General features: G+C 43.3%; 1 protein-coding gene across 1 annotated transcript in view; it reads right to left on the bottom strand.

Annotated features, from left to right (window-relative positions):
* PKD1 (polycystin 1, transient receptor potential channel interacting) overlaps nt 1–20,098 on the bottom strand; it is a 113,787-nt gene extending 93,689 nt beyond the window's left edge. The window contains exon 1 of the mRNA XM_027863267.1: nt 19,812–20,098. Within this exon, the coding sequence (XP_027719068.1) occupies nt 19,812–20,098 (287 nt within the window). The remainder of the gene's footprint in view (nt 1–19,811) is intronic.
* Nucleotides 20,099–20,494: the final 396 nt, after the last annotated feature.

The following is a 20,494-nucleotide window of genomic DNA, read 5'->3' as shown; positions in this document are numbered from 1 at the left end:
CCTCCCTACCCACCCTCATTGAGAAGGCAAGCCACTTGATACAGGTTGTACATGTGTAGTCGTGCAAAACACTTCCATAGTAGTCATGTTATGAAAAACTAACTATATTTCCCTTCATCCTATCTCACCCCCCATTTATTCTATTCTCTCTTTTAACCCTGTCCCTCCTCAGAAATGTTTGCTTCTGATTATCCCCTCCCCCAATCTGCCCTCCCTTTTATCATCCCCCCAATCTCTTATCCCCTTTCCCCCTATTTTCCTGTAGGGTAAGATAGATTTCCACACCCAATTGAGTGTGTAGGATATTCCCTCCTTAAGCCAAATCCAATGAGAATAAGATTCACTCATTCCCTCTCCCCTTCCCCCACTTCCCCTCCACAGGAAAAGCTTTTTCTTGTCTGTTTTATGTAAGATAATTTACCCCATTCTGCCTCTCCCTTTCTCTTTCTCCCAGTATAATCCTCTCTCACCCTTTAATTTAATTTTTTTTTAGCATATCTTCCATTTCTTCACTACCCCAGAATGTAGATTTTCTGAGACTAGTGACTTAAACTTGTTAAGAGCATCTTAGGACTCTTATTATCTCCTTGCTTATCTTGGCTTGAAACTCCCTCTTGAAACTCCCTATGGCCATTTTTGTTTTGTGCTATCTAGTCCAGATTATTCTCCTTGGCAGAGAAAATAGAAGCAAAATTAGAGTTGAGTAGTTCTGACTTCTCATTGTCATTTATTATCATCATCCCATCCACCGTGCACACCCACCCCTTCCTTGATCCCCTGCATCTTGCCAGTCTAGATAAAAACAGAAAGAAAAACAACCCTTTTGGATGGCCTTAGCAATTCTCAAGAGCCTCAGCTCATCATAAATTTTAGGGCGCCTGATGATATTGTTAAAAGGGTCATATGATCCTATTGCATTCATCCTTCACTACCTGGCCTTGCTTTCACATCTTTCCCATACATCTTTTCAAAATCTATGTTAATCAATCAGTTTCCTATGCATGAATCCATATTTTTCTCTTTAGACCACTTCCCCTTTTTTTCCTCAGCAGTACTGATCCTCTGTATCTCAGAATTTCATTCCTGACAGTTTCCAATTTTTCCTGGACTGGCTTCCCCAGTAGAATTTCAGTCTGTGGATCCTTTCCATCCTTTCTCTGAGCCCTTCGAAATCTGTTCTCCAAATATCTAAGGTACATACATGTCAAACTATGCCAAACTTTCATTTCCTTCACTGTCACAAATTCTAAAGTGGAATGGTCACTTCTCAAGGTTTCCACCATTTCTACTGCAGCAACCAGTTCCTCCTTGTTGGTGAGAATCAGGACCAGAAGAGCAGCTTCCCTCTTTCTTCCTCCACAGTTCAAAAGATGAAATTATGATTAAGGTAAGTCAAGAAAGTAGGAGCTGCTCTATTTTTAGCCAAAAAAAACCAACTTCAGCAGATGTTTGGATAATTGAAGACACACCCCCACCCAATCACTACGATATCATGTCTCTGTTCAAGTTTTGAGGTCTATCATCTGAACTCCTCATCTATTTCCTCCTTCTGTCTAGGTGGTCTATAGTATATTCTGATAACAAAATTGTTTTTCTTTCTGCCTGCATTGACCTTTTCCTAGATGTTCTCCACTATGCTTCTCTATCTCCCTCTCCTCGTTCTGAGATTTCCTCATGAGAACGTCTTTTTAATATACAAGATAATGTACTTTTCTCCTCCTATTCCATTCCCCTTTTACATAAAGTATTCTATTCCAGAGCCATGGTCCAGTAATGAGTCTCATCTTTTAAAATTCAACTCAAATGCTACCTATTGCAAAAAGCATTCCCGGATCACTCCCTGTTAATAACTTTCTTCTCTTCAGAGTTCAGTTTGCTCTTCGTATTTCTCCAATGCATTTATCATGTATCATTCTGTACTACAGTTAATTGTGAATGTGTGTCGCTTCTTTCTATTAGACTACAAATTTTACTTTGATTCTGCTGTCCCTTTAAGGTATAGTCCCATATTTTGCCCTCCCTTTCACTGCTAAAGGAGTAGTCTACACTTGCTGCCTTCACTTTCTTATCACCTATTCACTTCACCTCTTACTACTCTGTGTAACATTGAGTGACTCCCTTCACTTCTCTGGTGTTCAGTTCCTCATGCTTAAAATTATGAAAATAGACTGATGACCTCTGAGATACCTTCTGATTCTAAATCTATGATCTGATGGCTCATGGAATGGCATGGTGGGGTCCAAAATAATGCCCCCTCATCTGACAATATCTCCCCCACCGATGCCTAAATTTTACCACTAGGGATTCATTCTTTTGAGTATGTAATCTAGTTGTCTTTTAAAATGCACATCTTCCTGGGAAGTCACTTATATCTCAGCGTAAACTAGTTCAGCATATGCTTTTCCTGGGGCCAGGTCAGCAGTGAGTGCTTTAGGCTGATGGTTGTAAGGGAGGAAAGGTGAGAGAGAGAGAAACAGAGAGAGAGAGACAGAGACAGAGACAGAGAAAGAAAGGGGGGGGGGCAGAGACAGAGGGAGACAGAGAGACAGAGACAGAGAGAGATAGAGACAGAGAGAGGAGAATTGAAAAACTTGCTAACTTTGGGGTATTGACTAAAGGAGGTTCCTGCAAAGATCCTCACAGAAAAGCTAAGGCCCATCCTTTGCAGGGCCTGGTGGCCAGAGATCAGATAGGGGGCTTCTGCTCTGCTTAGTGGCTCTCAACCCCTCATGCTTTATTCAAGAGCCTTAACCCCCTGAACTCCTCTGGCTCTGGGCTCCCACACACACCCCCCAACTCTTCTTGGCAGAGGGAAGGTAATGGGAAACAAGAAGTGTCTGCAATGCTAGGAGGGAGAGAGGACTGGGAAGGAGTCCAAGAATTGCCAAATGGAAACTAATCTCAGCAGGAAATCATTGCATCACACTTCAGACAGATTCCCCCAACCCCCTTTCACCCTTCTGTGAAAAAATCTCCCCAATTCTTTAGTGTGGTACAATCCTGTACACGCGTGCACACACACACACACACACACAACATAAATCCCCCTCTCCCATCTATCTAAGAGCATGGGAAACCTTAGCAGCAGCATCAATGATCTGAACCCAAGAACACATATTAGGGGGAGTGGACGAAAGAATGAAGACCTATCTAGGCCTATCTCTCCCAGGGCAAGCTGCCTCTTCTCCCTTCCTTTCCGCAGCCTCAGACAAGGTGCCTCCAGAGGGGCAGCTCAGGACAGACATAAGAGAGAGAAAGGAGAGCCCCTTCCCTAATGCTCCAATCTTCTTGGGTGCCTGGGCTGGGGGCAAATCAGCTCTGTCAGGTCCAGATGTGGGGGGAAGATGACCTCATTCTTCTCCATGAGAAGCAAAGTCTAAAGCTAGAACATACCATATGGGGATGGAAAAGGAGGGGGTGGGGAAAAGAAGCAAGAAAGAGCTTACATTTCTAACGAAGGAGAGAGCCGAGAACACTCCTAAGAAGCCAGGTCAAGAGGCACAGTGTCCAGAGTTCAGGCCCCTATGGAACCTTCTGGTCCTGAGAAAGTCCCACAGAGTCAGTGCAACCCTTAAGCTAGGGAATCCAGAATTCACAAAGCCAATCCTCCCAAAATAGCTATATACAAAATGAATGCTGGATAGCCCCCCAAAATAGAATTTAAACAGAAAAAAAAAGTTAAAAGAATTGAGGATATTTGTTCTAAAGAAAATAAAGTCATTATCTTTAAATCTATGAAAGTTATAAAATGAAAAGGCAGTGCCCTTCCATTTCCTGTGTGCACAGTAGTACAAAATTCATTTAAATAGCATTAAGAGCCTGGGATTTAGGTATAAACAAAAACTTGACGAAAGTGAAGCAGGCTTCTGAACCCCTTTCCCAGAATGCCTTAAGAAAAGGTGAGATGTGCACCGTCTCAGACAGTTGAAAAATAGAGTCTGGTAAGAATAGCAACTGGAAGGATGGGGTGACTGATCCTTTGAGGGCTTTTCAATGGAAAGAAGTCTGAATTTGAGAAGACTTAGGTTCAAATCCTAGCTCCTTCCCTCCCTAGCTCTGTCACTGTGGGCAAACGACTTAGCCTCTCTGGGCCTTGGTTTCTTCATCTGTAAAAATGAGGGAGAAGACTAGGGGGTCTTTAAGAACTCTTATAGACCTAAATGTATGACCCAGAAAGATTTTAAGAAACAAAAAAGACAATCCGCAATCCTAGATTCTCATCGTTAAAAAAAAATACTCTCTATTTGAGCACAAAGATGGGTTGGGCTGTACCACCAGGTCCCGCACCTCTAGCCTGAGGTCTCCAAAGCCCCTCTCTCCCTTTGGCACTCTCAAGCCCTGGGCCCCCATCCTTTAGAGGCTGCCAAACAACATGAACCTGGTGTTCAAGGAATAAACGACATGACCCTTGTTTTCCAAGAGCTCATTTTGGCACGGAGACTTGGACACATCCTCAAGTCTGCCCCTACCTCCAAAAAAAGAAAAAATATACACAGACAAGTACACACACATAAACCTACATCCTCTGGCAGACAGACAAGAACACACACACACACACACACACACACACGTGTGCACACTCAGACACACATCTCTTGGGTCCAAACAGGAAGAAATATGTTTTCATTTCTAAGTGAGGGGTGTGTGTCTGACGGTACTCACACTAGAACTACTGGACAGCTATAAACTGTATTGCAAAGAGGAAAATATTTATCCCTACCCAAAATGGCTTCTCAAGTGTACAACTGAAACCCAGCCACTTGCACCTCTGCTTTTTGGGTTTCATAATCTCTAAGCACTTTCCAGAAGGGACTCAATTACTTTGCATGGCACCTCAGGGAAGATGCAGTGTGCCAGATTAACTCATTTTAACAGTTTCAGTCCAGAGATAGAACTGGCCCAAAGCAAGTCTGTTGGCAATGCTAATCTTTGTCCAAGTCCACTTGCTCCGAGATTTTGGGGGACAAGGAACTATGTACACATGAGGAAAACATGGCCCTTAAAGAAATCCAAATTAGTAAATCCTGCTTCCAAGAACCAAGACTGCAATCCTTTTTATAAAAGTGCTTTAGTTCATAATTCAAATCGCATTCATTCTTTCATTCAAAGATTATTTATTTTGATGCCTAGTCTTTGCAAGACACTGGGGTTAAAATGGCAAGAATGAAACAGTCCATGTCCTCCAGGACTTTCCATTCCACTGGAGGAAATTGCATGTACACAGATGTCGTTACAAAATATAAGCAAAGTATTGGGGAGGGGCATCAAAAGCTAAGGGGAATCAGGAAATAACTCAGCGGCATAAAAATACTGCTGGTCTCCCACCCACAGTGTTCACAGAGGGGGCTCACTTTCCTCACCATTACCAAAACCCTAAGTGCTAACCACTGCCACCAACTGGCAGGTAAAGCCATGAGCCTAGGGCAAGTCAGCACCACCACCCAACCCAGACCACTGATCCCGCTTCCAGCCCAGCCCTGAATGTCAGCATCCCAGGACCCAACAACCCCTACGGAGATTCAGCCTCGCAACTGCTTCTGCAGGGGCTGCAGCCCCTGCCATTGAAGTCCCAGAAAAAGAAATTCTCATCACCGGCGCCCAAGTTCTGCTAAAAGGTTCAATGTAAAAAACGGATATGAGTGAATGTGATATTAAAGAAGTGTTAACAATCAGCCTTGCTTCTGGGTCCTAAGGAACATGGGATCTTCCCATCTGACTCGCAGCTGAAACCTTCCATATTTGTCGTCTTCCACATTAGAATTCGAGTTCCTGTCTTACTTTTTCATTTGTATCCCTAGTGCTTAGCAAACTGCTTTGCACATAGTATTTAATACATGTTTTTTTTTCATTTATTCATTCATTCAAAGCTCATCTCAGATGTCACCTCCTCCGTGAAGCCATCCCTCTTCAGATTTCTCAAACATCTCACTTGGACTTCTCCTCTGCACTTATTTCACTCTTCTTTATACCACAGCTGCTTGCATGCTTACATCCTTCTCCCCAGTTCTTTCCTCCAATCCTTCTTGAGATCTAGATTTATATTGGATCTATCTTTGCATCCCCAGCACCTGGCACAGTGTCTTACATGCAGTAGGTGCTTAATGAACATTTGTTAAGTTGAATGATTCTCAGAGATCCATCAAAGCATATGAGCTCTAGGACCCCCCACTTTTAAAAGCAACCCAAAGCAGCAGGGAGAGGGAGTCATTACCACCAGGGTGCTTCTCACCAGCTTCCTTGCCTGTAAAATAAAGCAGCTGGAATAGATCAGGGAATATTAACCTTTTGTTGGGTGGCGTGGGAAGATCCTGGACCCCTCTGGCAGTCTGGTGAAGTCTATGGATCCATAGGCAACTATATGAGGCAGTGGATAGAGCACTAGGCCTGGAGTCAGGAAGAACTGAGTTCAAATCCAGCCTCAGACACTTACTGGCTGGGTGACTCTGGACAAGTCAATTAACCTCTGTGTCAGTTTATTCAACTGTAAAAGGGGATAATAATAAGCACATACCTCACAGGGTTGTTACGAGGGTCAAATGAGATAATATTTGTAAAGTGCCTGGCATATAATAGGTACTTATACCCTTCCTTCCTTCTCAATAATGTTTTTAAATACATAAAATAAAATGTCTAGAATTGCAAAGGAAACTGAATATATTGAAATATAGTTTAAAAAAGTTCACAAACCCCAGGCTAAAAAGCCCTCTACTAGATTTAGCTCTAGATTTCAGCCTATGATCCTGTGAATATTGGCCAGAGAAAAGCTGAAAAGCCTAGGGCTGAGCATTATCCTTCAGAAAGCAAAGGGTATGTGGCCTGGGACCCAGAAAAGAGATAGGTAGGAAAGACACCCTCCTGGCCCTGCTCATCGTTTCCCAAGTAGGAGAAGCAGTAATGGTGGCCAGGGTCCTGAGACACTACTTATAGTTTGACTTTCTGGGTGTCTGCACGTTGGCTCAGTGGAGAGGCTGACCCCACCCACCCCATGTTCTTCCTTCTGGGCCCTCCCGCCACTCTGTCTGTTTCTCTCTTATGCACTTAACACATTATACCCCATGTTGTAGAAAGCTCAGTGACTAAGTAGAGTGAGGAGCACAGCTGGGAAAACCAGAGAAACCCAACCAGCCAGGACCACTGAAAATCTCCTGTGAAGGCTGAAACCATAACATACAATTGGGGCTTCTCCTTACTTAACTAAATGAAAAGAATGTAAAAACCAGTAAGACTGGTAAAAAGCCCAGAGCCATTCATGGATGCTATGAAGAGGAGCAGGCAAGTTAGCCAAGCCAATAGAAGGAATAAAGGTAGGGAAGGATGGGAGGGCTAAAAAGTCAGACGGCCATCCCTAAGACCTGCTGGTCCTTTGACTTCTATGAAGCAACCCCAGAACATTCTGCCCCAAGATGGTCACTCCCTACTCCTACGGCACTAATTACTATTGCCTGTGCCATTCATTTGGCAATTAATCATCTACTGCCTTGTGACATCTCCTATTCTGATTTGCCTTTTCTGGTTTGTACTATTGTTTAGCTTTTCATGGGTTTATATCTTATTTCCTTTACTAGACTACAAGCTCCCAGAAGGCAAAGGCAGCACCCAGCAATTGAGCACAGAAAGGACACTCAATGCCGACAATTTTGTTGATGGGAACAATGAAGAGACTCCAGCATCCCTGAGCTGGGCCCAGAGCCTCCCTCACTTTTTCTGTAAGGCCAGACTATCTTCCAAGAACAGGAAAGATAGAGTGCTCCTAGATTCCAGGGGGAGGATCAACACCAGGAGGGGGAAAAAAGAAAAAGATGGATTGAGCCATGAGTGGAAAGGGTAAGCAGAGAAGCAAAAGGTCTTTTTAAAATTATTTTTAAATTGTTTGTTTTTCTTGGATTTAAAAAAACCCAAGTCAAAATTTAACATCTTAGGGGAAAAAAAAAAACCACTTTTCAAAAAAAAAAAAACATTTCCCCCTTCCCCAATAAATCAGTGCTGAAACCTAGAAAAATGAAGCAAGCAGCAAAAAAGGAAACAAAGAATGGTTTACTGATTTTCACAAGGCTTGACTTAATCTGACTGTACTCTTCAGATGTCATCCCATTTCTCTCCCTCTTTCAGAGGGCTACACCCATGTCCTCCATTCTCCCCACAACTCCTTGCTTCTATCTTCCACTTCAATGGAAATGCATTTTCCAAAGTCACTGGCCAAACCTCACAGCCTTTCCTCAGTCCTCATTCTTGACTTCTCTGTAGAATGTTCTGCAGTTTACCAACCCCCCCCTGTCTCCCTGAACTCCTTCATCCCATTCCACTGATTTTTCAGTAGTTCTTCCTGTTCCCTGTAAGATGCAACTATCACCTAAAGTTCAGTCCTTGGTCCCTTGCTCTTTTCCCTAGACCCAGTGACTCTGAGAACTCATCATGCCTCTTGGTTTCAACTATTGCCTTTATGTTGATGACTCCCCAAAGACCCTTTCTACTCCAGAACTAAGCTCCAATCCCTCATATCCAGCTTAGAGGGAGAGGATAGCAAACTTCAGGTTTTTAAGGGATGTCCCCTGGAGAAGGATTAGACTTGTCCTGCTTGGCCCCCAAAGGGCAAAGTGAGGGTCGATGGGCAGACCTTCCAAAGAGACATTGTTCAACTTGATGTTAGGAAAAACTTTCCAAGAGGCAGTTACAGCTGACACAAAATGGAATGGTCCACCTTAGAAAAGACGGCATTTTTAGTGCCATCAGGAAAAGAGTAGGTGACTATTTGCAGGGATGTTAAAGAATTATTTTTCAGTTAAGGGATGGACTACAACATCACTGAGATTATCTTCAACTTAAATTCTGTTGTTTCCACTTGAATATCTCAACTTAATGTGTATAAAACTGAACTCAGCATTTTCACTCTAAACTAGGTTCTCTTCCCAACTGCAATTTTCTATCAATGGCACCACCAGTCTACCAACTCTCAAATCTTGCTATAGGCTCTGCCTTTTCCCTCTCCTTAATATCCCACATTGGATCAGTCAACAAGTCCTGTTGATTCTCCTTCAATATGCCTTTCCTCTCCATCATTTTCTCTCCACCTCCACTGACACCAATCTTGTCCTTTATATAAGGACATACATACTTGGATGTTACTCTAAATGGTTCCTGGGTGATTTTTCTGAATCCATTTCTTCTCATCTCCAGTCCATCTGATATTCTACTCCAGATCATTTTTCTTAAAACACTGTTTACACAGCATATCATTCTCTTAGTCAAAAAAAAAAAATCACAATGGTACAGTTTCCTTTTGGAAGAAATCCAAATTCCTCAATTTGGCCTTCATCAGTTGGCCTCAACTCAGCCAGGTAGAAAAGTGGATCATATGCTGGACTTGGAGTCAGGAAGACCTGAGTTCAAATCTGCCTAAGACATTTACTAGCTGTGTGACCTAGGGCAAGTCATTTAATATCTCTGAGTCTCAGTTTCCTCATCTGTAAAATGGGGATAACAATAGCACCTACCTTGAAGGTTATCATGAGGATCAACATGAGATAATATTTGGTACAGTGCTATATACATGCTAGTTATTATTACTAATCAGCTTTCTTTCTCACTGCTCTCCAGCAAAGACCCTTCCTTCCTGCCAGGACAATCTCTTCTCAGGTAGCATACATGCCAGCCTAATTCTTACCTTCATATTTTTTTTGTCATATATTCCTTCTGCAAGGGAATGCATTCTTATCTCCTTTCTCTCTGCCTATGCAAAGAGTTCCCACTCTTCCAGGGGAAGTTTAAAACCCACCTTTTCTACAAAGTCCTCCTTGGCCACCACAGGCCACATAGATCTCTTTCTCTGAACTCACATAGCACTTTTAGCCTAATTCAGAACTTGACAGAAATCTACTTACATTGGGTTTTTTTGTTTGTTTGTTTTGGGCATTTCTGTTTTATCTCTCTGATCATTTACTTAGCTCTTTCAAATTGAGGATCCTGTCTCCTATTTCTTTTAAGATGATAGATTAGGAACTGGAAGGTGCCTTAGAAAACCATCCAGAACAACCTCCCCTCCCCACCCCCCAGCCATCTTACAGAAGAAGAAAGGAAGGCCTAGAGAGGATAAGGGAGATGGCAAAACACAAAAAGATAACAAGTGAAACATCTGGGATTTGAACCTGGGTCTTCTGTCTGTGAATTCAGTTCTCTGCCATGGCACCAAGGAGGAGTTCACTGAATACTTGTTGACTTGAGCCAGATTCCTCAAACTAGTCTTGAGGGGGCCTGCCAAACAGACAGACGTAGTCTGGCTGATAAAGCCCTATTCCAAATACATAGGCCATGCTTTGCATTTCATTAAGACCAGGCTAAGCTAATATAAGCACATAATCTGGGAAACAGGCCCTTAATTGAACAAGTTGTTATTCTTCACAACAGAATTATAAACCAAACAAAAATTTAATAAATCTATTAATGGCTCTTCTTTCCTTACTGCAGCTCTGACACATACATGGATTGACTGATTGATTGATATACTCTCAGTCACAATATCTCAGCAGACAGGATGCAGTATTAACTTTCTCAGAGCCAGGCTTATGTAGACAAGATGGGGTTCATATATTCTTACATACGCCAGGCTTCTCTCTCATAGTTCTCAGTGTTTTGCTACATCTAAGAGAAGGGCAAATATCCAATCAAATTCAACTGTTGTTGTTGAGTTGTTTTATGGTCATGTCTGACTCTTCATAACCCCATTTGGGGTTTTCCTGGCAAAGATACTGGAGTAGTTTGCCATTTCCTTCTCCAGCTCATTTTACAGAGGACAAAATTGAAACAAACAGGGTTAAGTGACTTGCCCAGGGTCACACAGCTATTAAGTGGCTGAGGCCAGATTTTAACTCAGGGAGATGTCTTCCTGACTCCAGGCCCAGCGCTCTATCCACTGTGTCAATTAGCTGCCCAAATCCAACTAGCACTGATTAAACAGTTATTATGTGCAGGGCAGTGGGCTAGGTGCTAGAAATACAAACTCAAAACAAAAAAGTAAAATAAAAAAAATTTTAGCCCCACAAAATTATAAACCTCTGAAATTCTTTCCGTATTCAGCAAAATAAATTGTGTGAGGTTTTTTTTTCTCCACACTCCCTTTTCCTCCTCAGTTTTACCTCCAACCCACCAAATCTAACCAGAGATACTAAACTCGTTTCTCTGAAACAGCTGTCATAAGTCCCAAGTGCTCCCAGATGCCAAGACATGACACAGTACCAGGATCCTCTGAAGATGAGTGAACTGGGTCTAAGTAGATCAGGGAAGGATAGCTGGACAGAGTCACCCTCATCTACTGCCCATATCTACAAGCATGGAAGCTGAAAAAAACTGGACATAAAGGAGAGGACAACCAGAAGTTGGCTATAGATGAGGACAAGCTATGTCTTCTGCTAGGAATATCTGGGCAAGAGAAATTGTAGTGAGTAGGATCTAGAATTTCTTTTTTTAACGAATGTCTGAAAAGATATGTTTCCCACCTCAGTTCCGGAGTATATCATGTGCAATAACAACAAAAAAAAATCCCAACCACGTGTGTACATGCACGTGTACTTACAACTGAAGTCATAACTAGGGAGGGGAGGCCAGGGCTTTGCCCCAAGTGCCAACTCAGGCATCCACTTGCTTTATGCCTCACCAGTCAAGGTCTATCAGCCAGCCTCCCCATAGGGGTAGGGAGGAAGGCTAGCCATGGGAGAGGGAGAGAGAAAGAGCGACAGGAAAAAAAGAAGAGGAAAAGGGAGCAGGATTATGAACCAGCTGAGGAATGAGGAAGGCAATGACAGATCATTCCCTCTTCCGGCAAGACTACATCTTTAATCTGTCCTCTGTGCACTAATGCTCCCTGTCCTGTCCTTTGAGTAAGTCTCGGTTACCCACTTCTCCCAAGTATACTCTGTGCACCACCAGAAGCCCCCAAAATTGTTTTTTCTAGATGTGTATATGATGCACATATAGAAAAAGGTGTAATTTAAGCATATCCATTAATATTCTCCCTCAGGTATTTTTAGTTCTAATGTGGTACACAGGCTTGGTGGATACCAAATAAAACTCTCCCCTCACTAATTTTTTTTCTTAGACAAAATGTTCTTAAGGCAACAATACCTCAGTTATCTGCAATAATGGAAGGCAGCAGGGAACTAGACAGTCCAAAGTAACAAAGAACCAATTACTACTTGCTTTTAATCAATGAAGTATTTGAGGATCCTGTGGTATGCCCAGTCCTAAGCAGAAAATAATCAGCAAATAGTAATTGAAGAGAAGAGTAGACTTGTCTTTCTTTGGAAAATTTTGCAGTTCTTTTAATGACCCAGAGCTTCTCTAAAAACAAAGGTTCATCTTTGTAATAGCAACAGTCTTCTGCTGATGAAGTATGGCTGTGAGTCATGGAATACCACAGTCTCTGAAGAATTTAATTTGAGGATCACCCAAGGGCAAGAAGAGGCACATGGCGGGTAAAATCAAGCTGCAACAAATTAGAAAAGAGGGATTATGCAGGAGAATGGGAATTAAGAATGTCATCTGAGAAATATAGAGTAGGGGAGAAAATGGGCCAGTGATGCAGTATGAGCAAAAGACAGCCTACGGACAGATCAAGTGGTCTCTGCTAGCACCCCTACAACATCAAGAGAACTAGAGGGAAGTCCGTAGAATGTTAAGTGCACCCTCTGTGATGGATATATGAGAGGGCATAGACAAGAGTCACATAGGAGAGGCAAGTATGAATATAGTAGATAGGTTGTGATCTCGGGAAAGAATACCCACATTGATGAGATCATTGATCCAATGATATATAAGATGATAGATAATTAAGGAATAAACTGTGTGTAGTATAGAATCCAAGTGCCGCAAGTAAGAGTTCCAAAAAGGGAAACATCAGTGTGTGTTGGAGTAGGTCCAGAGGATATCTCGAAGGAGGTGGAACCTGGATAGATGAGACGGGAAGGAACTTAGATAAGGGGAACACAGAGCAACGGCATAATTTAAGTAAGAGTAATATGGCTATTTTTAGAGACTATTGATCCTCCTATTCCTGCTTAGCTCAAGCCAATATTAAAATTAATCAGCTGAGGAAACTGCAACAAGGAAGAGCTGAACTAATTGTGATGTATGAATAAGATAGAATATGATGGCATCATAAAAATTGAGAAATTCAGGAAAACATGGGAAGAGTTATATGAATTGCTGCAGAGTGAAGTAAACAGAACCAGGAGTACCATGTGCACAATGACAGAAATGAAGACAACACTAAAATACAACAGGACACAAATCAAGTACAATGATCAACATTGGTACCACTTAACAAATGTTGGAACATACTATCTTCCTCTCAGTAGACAGGTGATGGATCGTAGGTAGAGAATGTTAGGTACTCTGTCAGTATTGGCCAGTTTTGCTTAACTGTTTTGTTTTTCTTTTATAAGACAGGGTACCATTGGAGAGAATTATAAGAATATAGCATGAAAGTAAAAATGCATTCACAAAACATTTTTTAATCAAATAAATTGGCATTTCTCAGGCAAACAGTCATCAAACAGAGAGAAACTATTCAGGATTAAAAATTGCATCAGTAGTACACAAAGTGGATGGGCTAGGAACACTTAATTGAGGGCTGTCTGTATTCACACTAAAACATGAAGCCATTATGGATTGGCACTGGCTAGAACTCCTATCTAGGAGAGGAGAAGAGAGGAGGGTGATTCTCACAGGCCCAATCTATTTACACTGGGAATCCTATACCTACAACTAGAGAAATGTGATTGACAACCTTTCAGGTTCACCCCATCTCCCTCACTCTGGTACAGTATAAACTTTCTTGTGGTTATCTCTGATAGGCCAGAAATAGAAATGCACTGAATGCTGCAGTGAATATTTTGATATCCATAAGACCTCTCTTTCTATCTTTGATCTCCATGGGGTATGTGGCAAAAGTAGAATCTCTCGCTCAATGGGTATGGACATCTCAGTCACCTTTTTTTCCAAGCATAATTCTAAATTGCTTTTCAAATTGATTGGATCAATAGATCACTCTACCAGCAGTGTATCAGTGTGCCTGCCATCTCACATCCCCTCAGACATGATTTACATCCTTCATTATCTTTGTGAATTTGTATCAACCCTTCAATTGGTGGACAAGGAAACTGATGACCATCAGTATTAAGTGACTTGTCCAAGTACACATAGGTATTATGTGGTAGAGTAAGGATTCAAACTTAGGCTCTCTGACTCCAAATCCAGAGCTCTTGCCACCCCTACCAGACTGCCTCATCATTAGGTTTAACACCAAAGGTGATTACATCTTTTTATGGATCAAAGTTTTAGGCCCTTCAGAATATTTAGTCTTGGATCTCACTAGAGGAAGGTATAGAGGGTCTGAAATATGACTAGGAACTTGACAGCTGGGTATCCCCTGATCCACTCACTCACTCACTTACATGATGTTGGACAGCTTGCTTGATTTCTCCATGGTACATTTTCCTTTCCTTAGGGAATGGAAATACTTGCTACCATCCTCATGATGGATGTCACAGCTGTCTACAGAGTCCCCACACAAGAATGATTCCAGATGTAAAGTCTCAAGGCATGGATCCACCTTGGGACAGGCAGGTAGGTCAACCTAGAATCCTAGAATACAGTACTGGAAAACACCTCTGAGGTCATTTAGTCCAGTGCTTCTTAAACGGTGGGTTGCCACTTCGAAAAATTTGGCAACAGTAAAAGGTTTCTGAACATGACCAAAAATTAATTAAAAATCAAATGCATAATGAATCCCAGGTGTTTCTGGCAGCACTTGCCCGTGTTGCATCAAGTGACTTCACTGCAGCCCTCATTCTGAATACAAAGCATGCCCAATTTTCACTGCGTATACCCTCAGGCCACATAACACCAACTAACGCTGCTGAAATGTGAAAAGAGATTTGCAAAAAGAGGTCAAGAGTGGAAAAACTTTAAGAAGCCCTGAGTCTAGTCCAACCTGCACCTGAGCAGGGACCCCATTCAACCCCATCCCTAATAAATGATCATCCAACTGCTTCACCTGAAAACCTCCAGTAACGAGGAACCCTCTCTCTACCTTCTAATTTTCAATTTTTGCAAAGGTGTCCAATATCATGAGGGCATCTCAGGATTCTAAGGAAGGACACTTGATCATGCAGCTAACTCAAACCTTGATTCCCTCCACCTCCCTCAGCCTCTTCTACCCTGTGATTGGAGGGCTAGAGGGCAGAGTACTAAACTCCTTCCAATGCCTTCCTTTATAGAGGGCAGAAACTGGACTCTCAGCTCACTCCACTTTGCATCTGCTGCTCTGCCTGGTTTCAGTTCCACAGAACAATATGACACCAGGCCAGGCACCCCCTGGTATCCTGTTTTCCCCCCTTTCCTGCCTCCTTTTTTGTGTTATCTCCCCCTTTAGATTGTAAGCCCTTGAGGGCAGGGACTCTTTTTGTTAATTGTATCCTCAGTGCTTAGAACACTACCTGGCAGTAGTAGGTGCTTGATAAATGTTGATTAGATTAGAAATTAAAACCTCCTCCTTCTACTCTTAGCCCTCAACAACACCCTTCCACCCCCAGGGTTTCTATGTTTTAAAATATTCTTTAAAGGCTCACATTTGCTAACACTTTGAGTTTTGCAAAGTGTTTTTTGTCACAACTCTATGATGTAGGGCTTGCAAGTATTATTAGCAGAGTTCTACAGATGAGGAAACTGAAGATCATAAAAGCTAATATTTATAATAAGCAAATGCTCATTGATTACCAATTTAATCCAATTAAACAAAGATGTATTAAATATCTACTATGTACAAGGAAGGCACGGTGCTAGGTGTTGGGGATAATGTTGTTGTTGTGCCTTCATTCTCAAAGAGGACCATGACATCAGGAAGGTGATGCCATGACTTGTAAATGAATTGGGTTTAAGTGAGGGAGAGCTATGCAAAATCACCAGCCTCACTTTCTCCTCCAGAGCCATCTGGATCCAGGGGCAAGATATAGATCAGGAGGACTGGAGATGGCCCACTAGGGATAAAACCCCTAATCTTGAAGAGCATATATATAGTCCACTAGAGAGATGGAATAAGTACACAAACAAGTAAACAAAAATTATATGCAAAATACTTTCAAGAAGGAAAAAATGGTAATTATTTGGGGGGAAACAAAAATAACTTCAAGCATGAGGTGACATGAGCTGTGCTTTGAAAAGCTGAGGCACAACTAGAAATTAAGGGGGTGCCCATCATTTGGGGAGTGGCTAAACAAGTTATGATATATGAATGTTCTGGAACACTATTGTGTCATAAGACATGATGAAAAGGACACTTTCAGAAAACCTGGGAAGACTTGTATGAACTTATGCAGAGTGAAGTAAGCAGAACCAGGAGAACCATTTATACAATAACAACATTGCAAAGATAATTTTGAAAGATTTAAGAACTGTGGTCAGTGCAAAGACCTGCCATGATTCCATGGGACTGGTGATGATGCATGTCACTAACTTCATGACAGTGGTGGTGGACTCAAGACGCAGAATGGAACTTATACTTTTGAACATGATCAGTGTGGGAATTTGTTTTACTTGACTACACAAACTCATTTTTGTTTTCTTTTTTTTTTTTCCAATGGAGGGAAAGAAAATAAATATTAACTGAAAAAATGAAGAACTGAGACGCAGAACAGGAGAGGTGAGTTTCCCTCAACCACATAGCTAGTGTCAGAAGTGAAAATTAAATCTTCATAAAGAAACATACCCAGAGGAATCAAATTGAAATTTCCTGTATGAATTTCCAAGGCTTAACAGAGGGTGTTCCCTCCTTCCCCTCCACACCCCAATCCAAAAACCCCAAAGCAATATTTAGTCATGACCATTATGTGTAAACTTTCTTCCCTCTCATCCTTGATTCTAATGCTATGGGTGATGCAACGAAGAAAAAGATATATTCTCTTCACTCAAGAGTTTCCAATCTAGTTGGGAAGAAAAGATATAAATATGTGAAAAGGTAGATTATATCAGAGGGTAATAACAATTTAAAGCAACAATATTTTTGATAGAAGTAATATCACTAGGGACTCGATATCAAATAGTGGTCTACAAAGGAAGAACTATTTGCTCTAAGTCTTCAAGGATAGGTAGGATGTGGATGCTACTTCCTTTCCCAATGTCCAGAAAGTGAAAGTATTTTTCTAGATGCAAAAAACTCGTGGTTATTCACATGCAGCTTGTCCACAACAAACGTTGAGTCCCAGGTCACCTTCCAGTACTCAGAATACTTCCAGGTCACCCGACACCATGATCATTTGTGTTCAAAACATTTAAGCTCATTTTAAATACTGCACTACAATATTTCCATAATGTACATCTGCTCCAAAAGATCACAATTTATTCCAAATCCAAAAATGATGTTTTAGATTATCTGTCTTATCATTACCAGAATTTGGAAATTAGTGGTCCTGAATTCAAATGCTATCTCTGCCACTTACTGCATTTGTGACTCTCTGCAAACTAACCTCTCTGGGCCTCAGTTTCCTCATTTCTAAAACAAAGGGATTAGCCTGAAGCATTGTCAGATTTAAATACAGAGACAGGTCCCTGAAGGCCACATATTGACTTAGAACACCATATATTAACGTTATCTTAAATTAACATTATCTTAAGATATTCTTTAAAGGCTCACATTTGCTAACACTTTGAGTTTTGCAAAGTGTTTTTTGTCACAACTCTATGATGTAGGGCTTGACTACACAAAGTATTTTTATTTATTTTGTTAAACATTTCCTAATTACATTTTAATCTGTTTCAGACCACACTGCAGAGTTTGGGAGATTAGATGTATGCAGCCTGCATACCTGAACTTGACACATCTGGCCTAAAGGACCTTCTTTTCCAGCTCCAAATATAAGCTCCTATGGCCAATAATGGAGAGGTGAGGTATGCAGATTTTTTTTCCTTCTTGGCCTCCTTTTCAGGTAGATGTCCAACTATTTCCTCCTAAGCACTGTCACAATGGTCTATTTTTTTTAACTGTATGTAGCAGTTTTACTCAACATAGTAATTGTTAAGCAAACAACTCAATTTGAGAAGCAAATAATTAGTACATAATAACTATTGAACAATGCATAATAAAATGATGAAAAATATACCAAATAGTGATAAACCTGCCACTCTCCTAAACCCCTGTGCACACCAGATACAAGACTGATCTAGACCCAGGACTCCTAGGGAGTATACAGTTTAAGTTATCTCTCAAGCAGGTAAAGTCGCAGAATAGATAATTCTCAAGAATATTGGACTCATACCTCTGGAGCACTGGTCATTAGACACCAGTGCTGAATCTTGGAGGAATGTTAGAGCTGGGACTCACAACACAAGGAATACACTAGGGATCTGAGTAGACAGTTTGCATTCCTAAGTGACTAGACATGAACAGCGAAACAACCATCCTAACCTTGAAAATAGGGAAGGTGTTAGGAACCAGACAGTTGTTCAAGAGAAGCATTTCAATGATGATTAAAATGGAACCTCCTCAAAACATCTCCTAATTTGTGAAAAGCCAGTTCTGAGCAATCCTAGACAGAATGCTAGATTGGCCTGCTTGGTCCCCTCTCTCCTTCAATTCTACCCAGAAGAAGGACTTGGGAGTTTCCTTCTTTACTATAAGGAAGTTTTAACTTTAGGTGAAACATGGTTCTAAGTTTTCCTTGTTTTAATATGCATCATTTTTGTGCACAGTGAAGCTCAGTTCCACATTTGGCCTGCCCCTACTTCCCATCTAGGAGAGAAATAACAATGTCACTTTTAGAGGGTAAACTACAGAGGATTGCTGGGTCAAAGGGTCCCAAATGATTTTTGTGGGAGTTGAACCCCCTCCCCCTTATCTTTAGGGTGATGCCAAATACATTTCAGATTAGTGATAATGTCTTTGCCATCTCAGTCCCCCAAAAAGGTTCCCCCTCTTCCAAAACCCTTGCAAAATCCCACACATCCATCGCCAAGCCAAGTGAGGAAGGGAGATAGAAATGCAAGATCAGCTGTCAAAGTGTGTATGTTTCTGTTTGGGATTGTATCTAGGACTCTGGGAGAGTTGGGAGGACAGCATAACACTGAGACCAAACATTCTATTGGCTTCCGTGGACCAAGCACAGAACCAGAGTTCAGGCCTACTGCTTAGAGATGATCAGGCCTTACCCACAACTTTTTCTGTCCGTCCTCCACCTCCTTCCCCACCCCCTTGCCTTCCTCTAGGCCCAAAGCCATGGCAACAGCACTGCCAGCGTCTCCAGCCAAAGACCAGTTGGCAAAGAACAGGGAAAAGTGCAGTGAAAGAAGGGGAGAGAGAAGGGCCCCTTGCCCTGGGCCAAGTGGTACAGAGATGGTCCCTGGTACCCAGATCTCCAATCTGCTTGCTCTTTGAAGATTGCTCACAGCTTTCTTATGGGTCTATGCCCCAAAAGACAAGGGGGGAGGGCAATAGCCAGACCCTCCTATCTCCAAGTCAACTGTCTCTCTCAGCAGAAACACTGTAACCTCCTGTTGAAACACTGTGACCTGTCCCAAGACAGCCACTATCTGTCACCTAGGAAGGGTGCCCCACCTCCACGTGAACCCAGAGATCCGGGATGTGCCACTTCCCTCCTGTGTACGCACAACACGGACAGCGCTGGCGGGGGGCGGGGGGGGGGGGGGGGGGGTTGTGGGGGGAGAGGGAGGTCCGCAGGAGCTGGGGATCTGGTGGGAAGTGGAGGAGAGGGCGGTCAAGGGGCTGGAGCAAGACAAGAAGCCGGAGCGAGCGGGGAACGGTTACTCACAGCGAAGTCACGTCGGGAGGGATGGACAGCTCGGGCCCAAGCCCCCGCAAGCCGCGGCCGGAGCAGTTGACGCTGCAGGCACCGCCGGGCCCCGGGGTGCAGTCGCAATCAAGGCCGCAGGGTTGGCAGCCAGGGTCTGGGGCGGCGGAGAGGCCCCCGATGCAGAGACCCAGGCAAAGGCAGAAAGCGAGTCGGGCGGGGGCGGGCGCGGGAGCAGGGGGCGGCCGGGGGCCGCCATGACCGTGCGGGGAGGGGGCTGCGAGCGGCGGCCCCTGTCCCCGCGGCATCGCTCAGTGCACCCTGCGCATGGCCCCGGCCTGGCCCGGCCCGGCCCAGCCCGGCGGCCGCCGCCCCGCAGCCGCAGCAGCAGCCGCGGCCGGAGCCAGAGACGGAGCCGGAGCCAGGCCCGGCCGGAGCGCTCACGCCAGACTCCCGGGCTGCATGGGCGCGCGAAGGCCGGGAGCCGCACGGCTGGGAGAGTGGAGTGGACAGACGGCGGCGGCAGCGACAGCGGCGGCGGGCTCGCGACCTTTCCCTTCCCGGCTCGGCTGCCGCCGTCGCCTGGGCCAGGCCGCGCTCGCTGTCCGTCCCCGGCCGCTTGCTGTGCAGTGCCGGGCCGGGGTCGCTAGGGCTCCTCCCTGAGCCGGGCCCGGAGGAGGGGACCTAGCCAAGCCTCCGCCTCC

Source organism: Vombatus ursinus, unplaced genomic scaffold, assembly GCF_900497805.2.
Source record: "Vombatus ursinus unplaced genomic scaffold, bare-nosed wombat genome assembly UNPS02014770.1, whole genome shotgun sequence".
NCBI classification, from domain to species: Eukaryota; Metazoa; Chordata; class Mammalia; order Diprotodontia; family Vombatidae; genus Vombatus; species Vombatus ursinus.
This window is presented reverse-complemented; position numbering and strand designations above follow the sequence as displayed.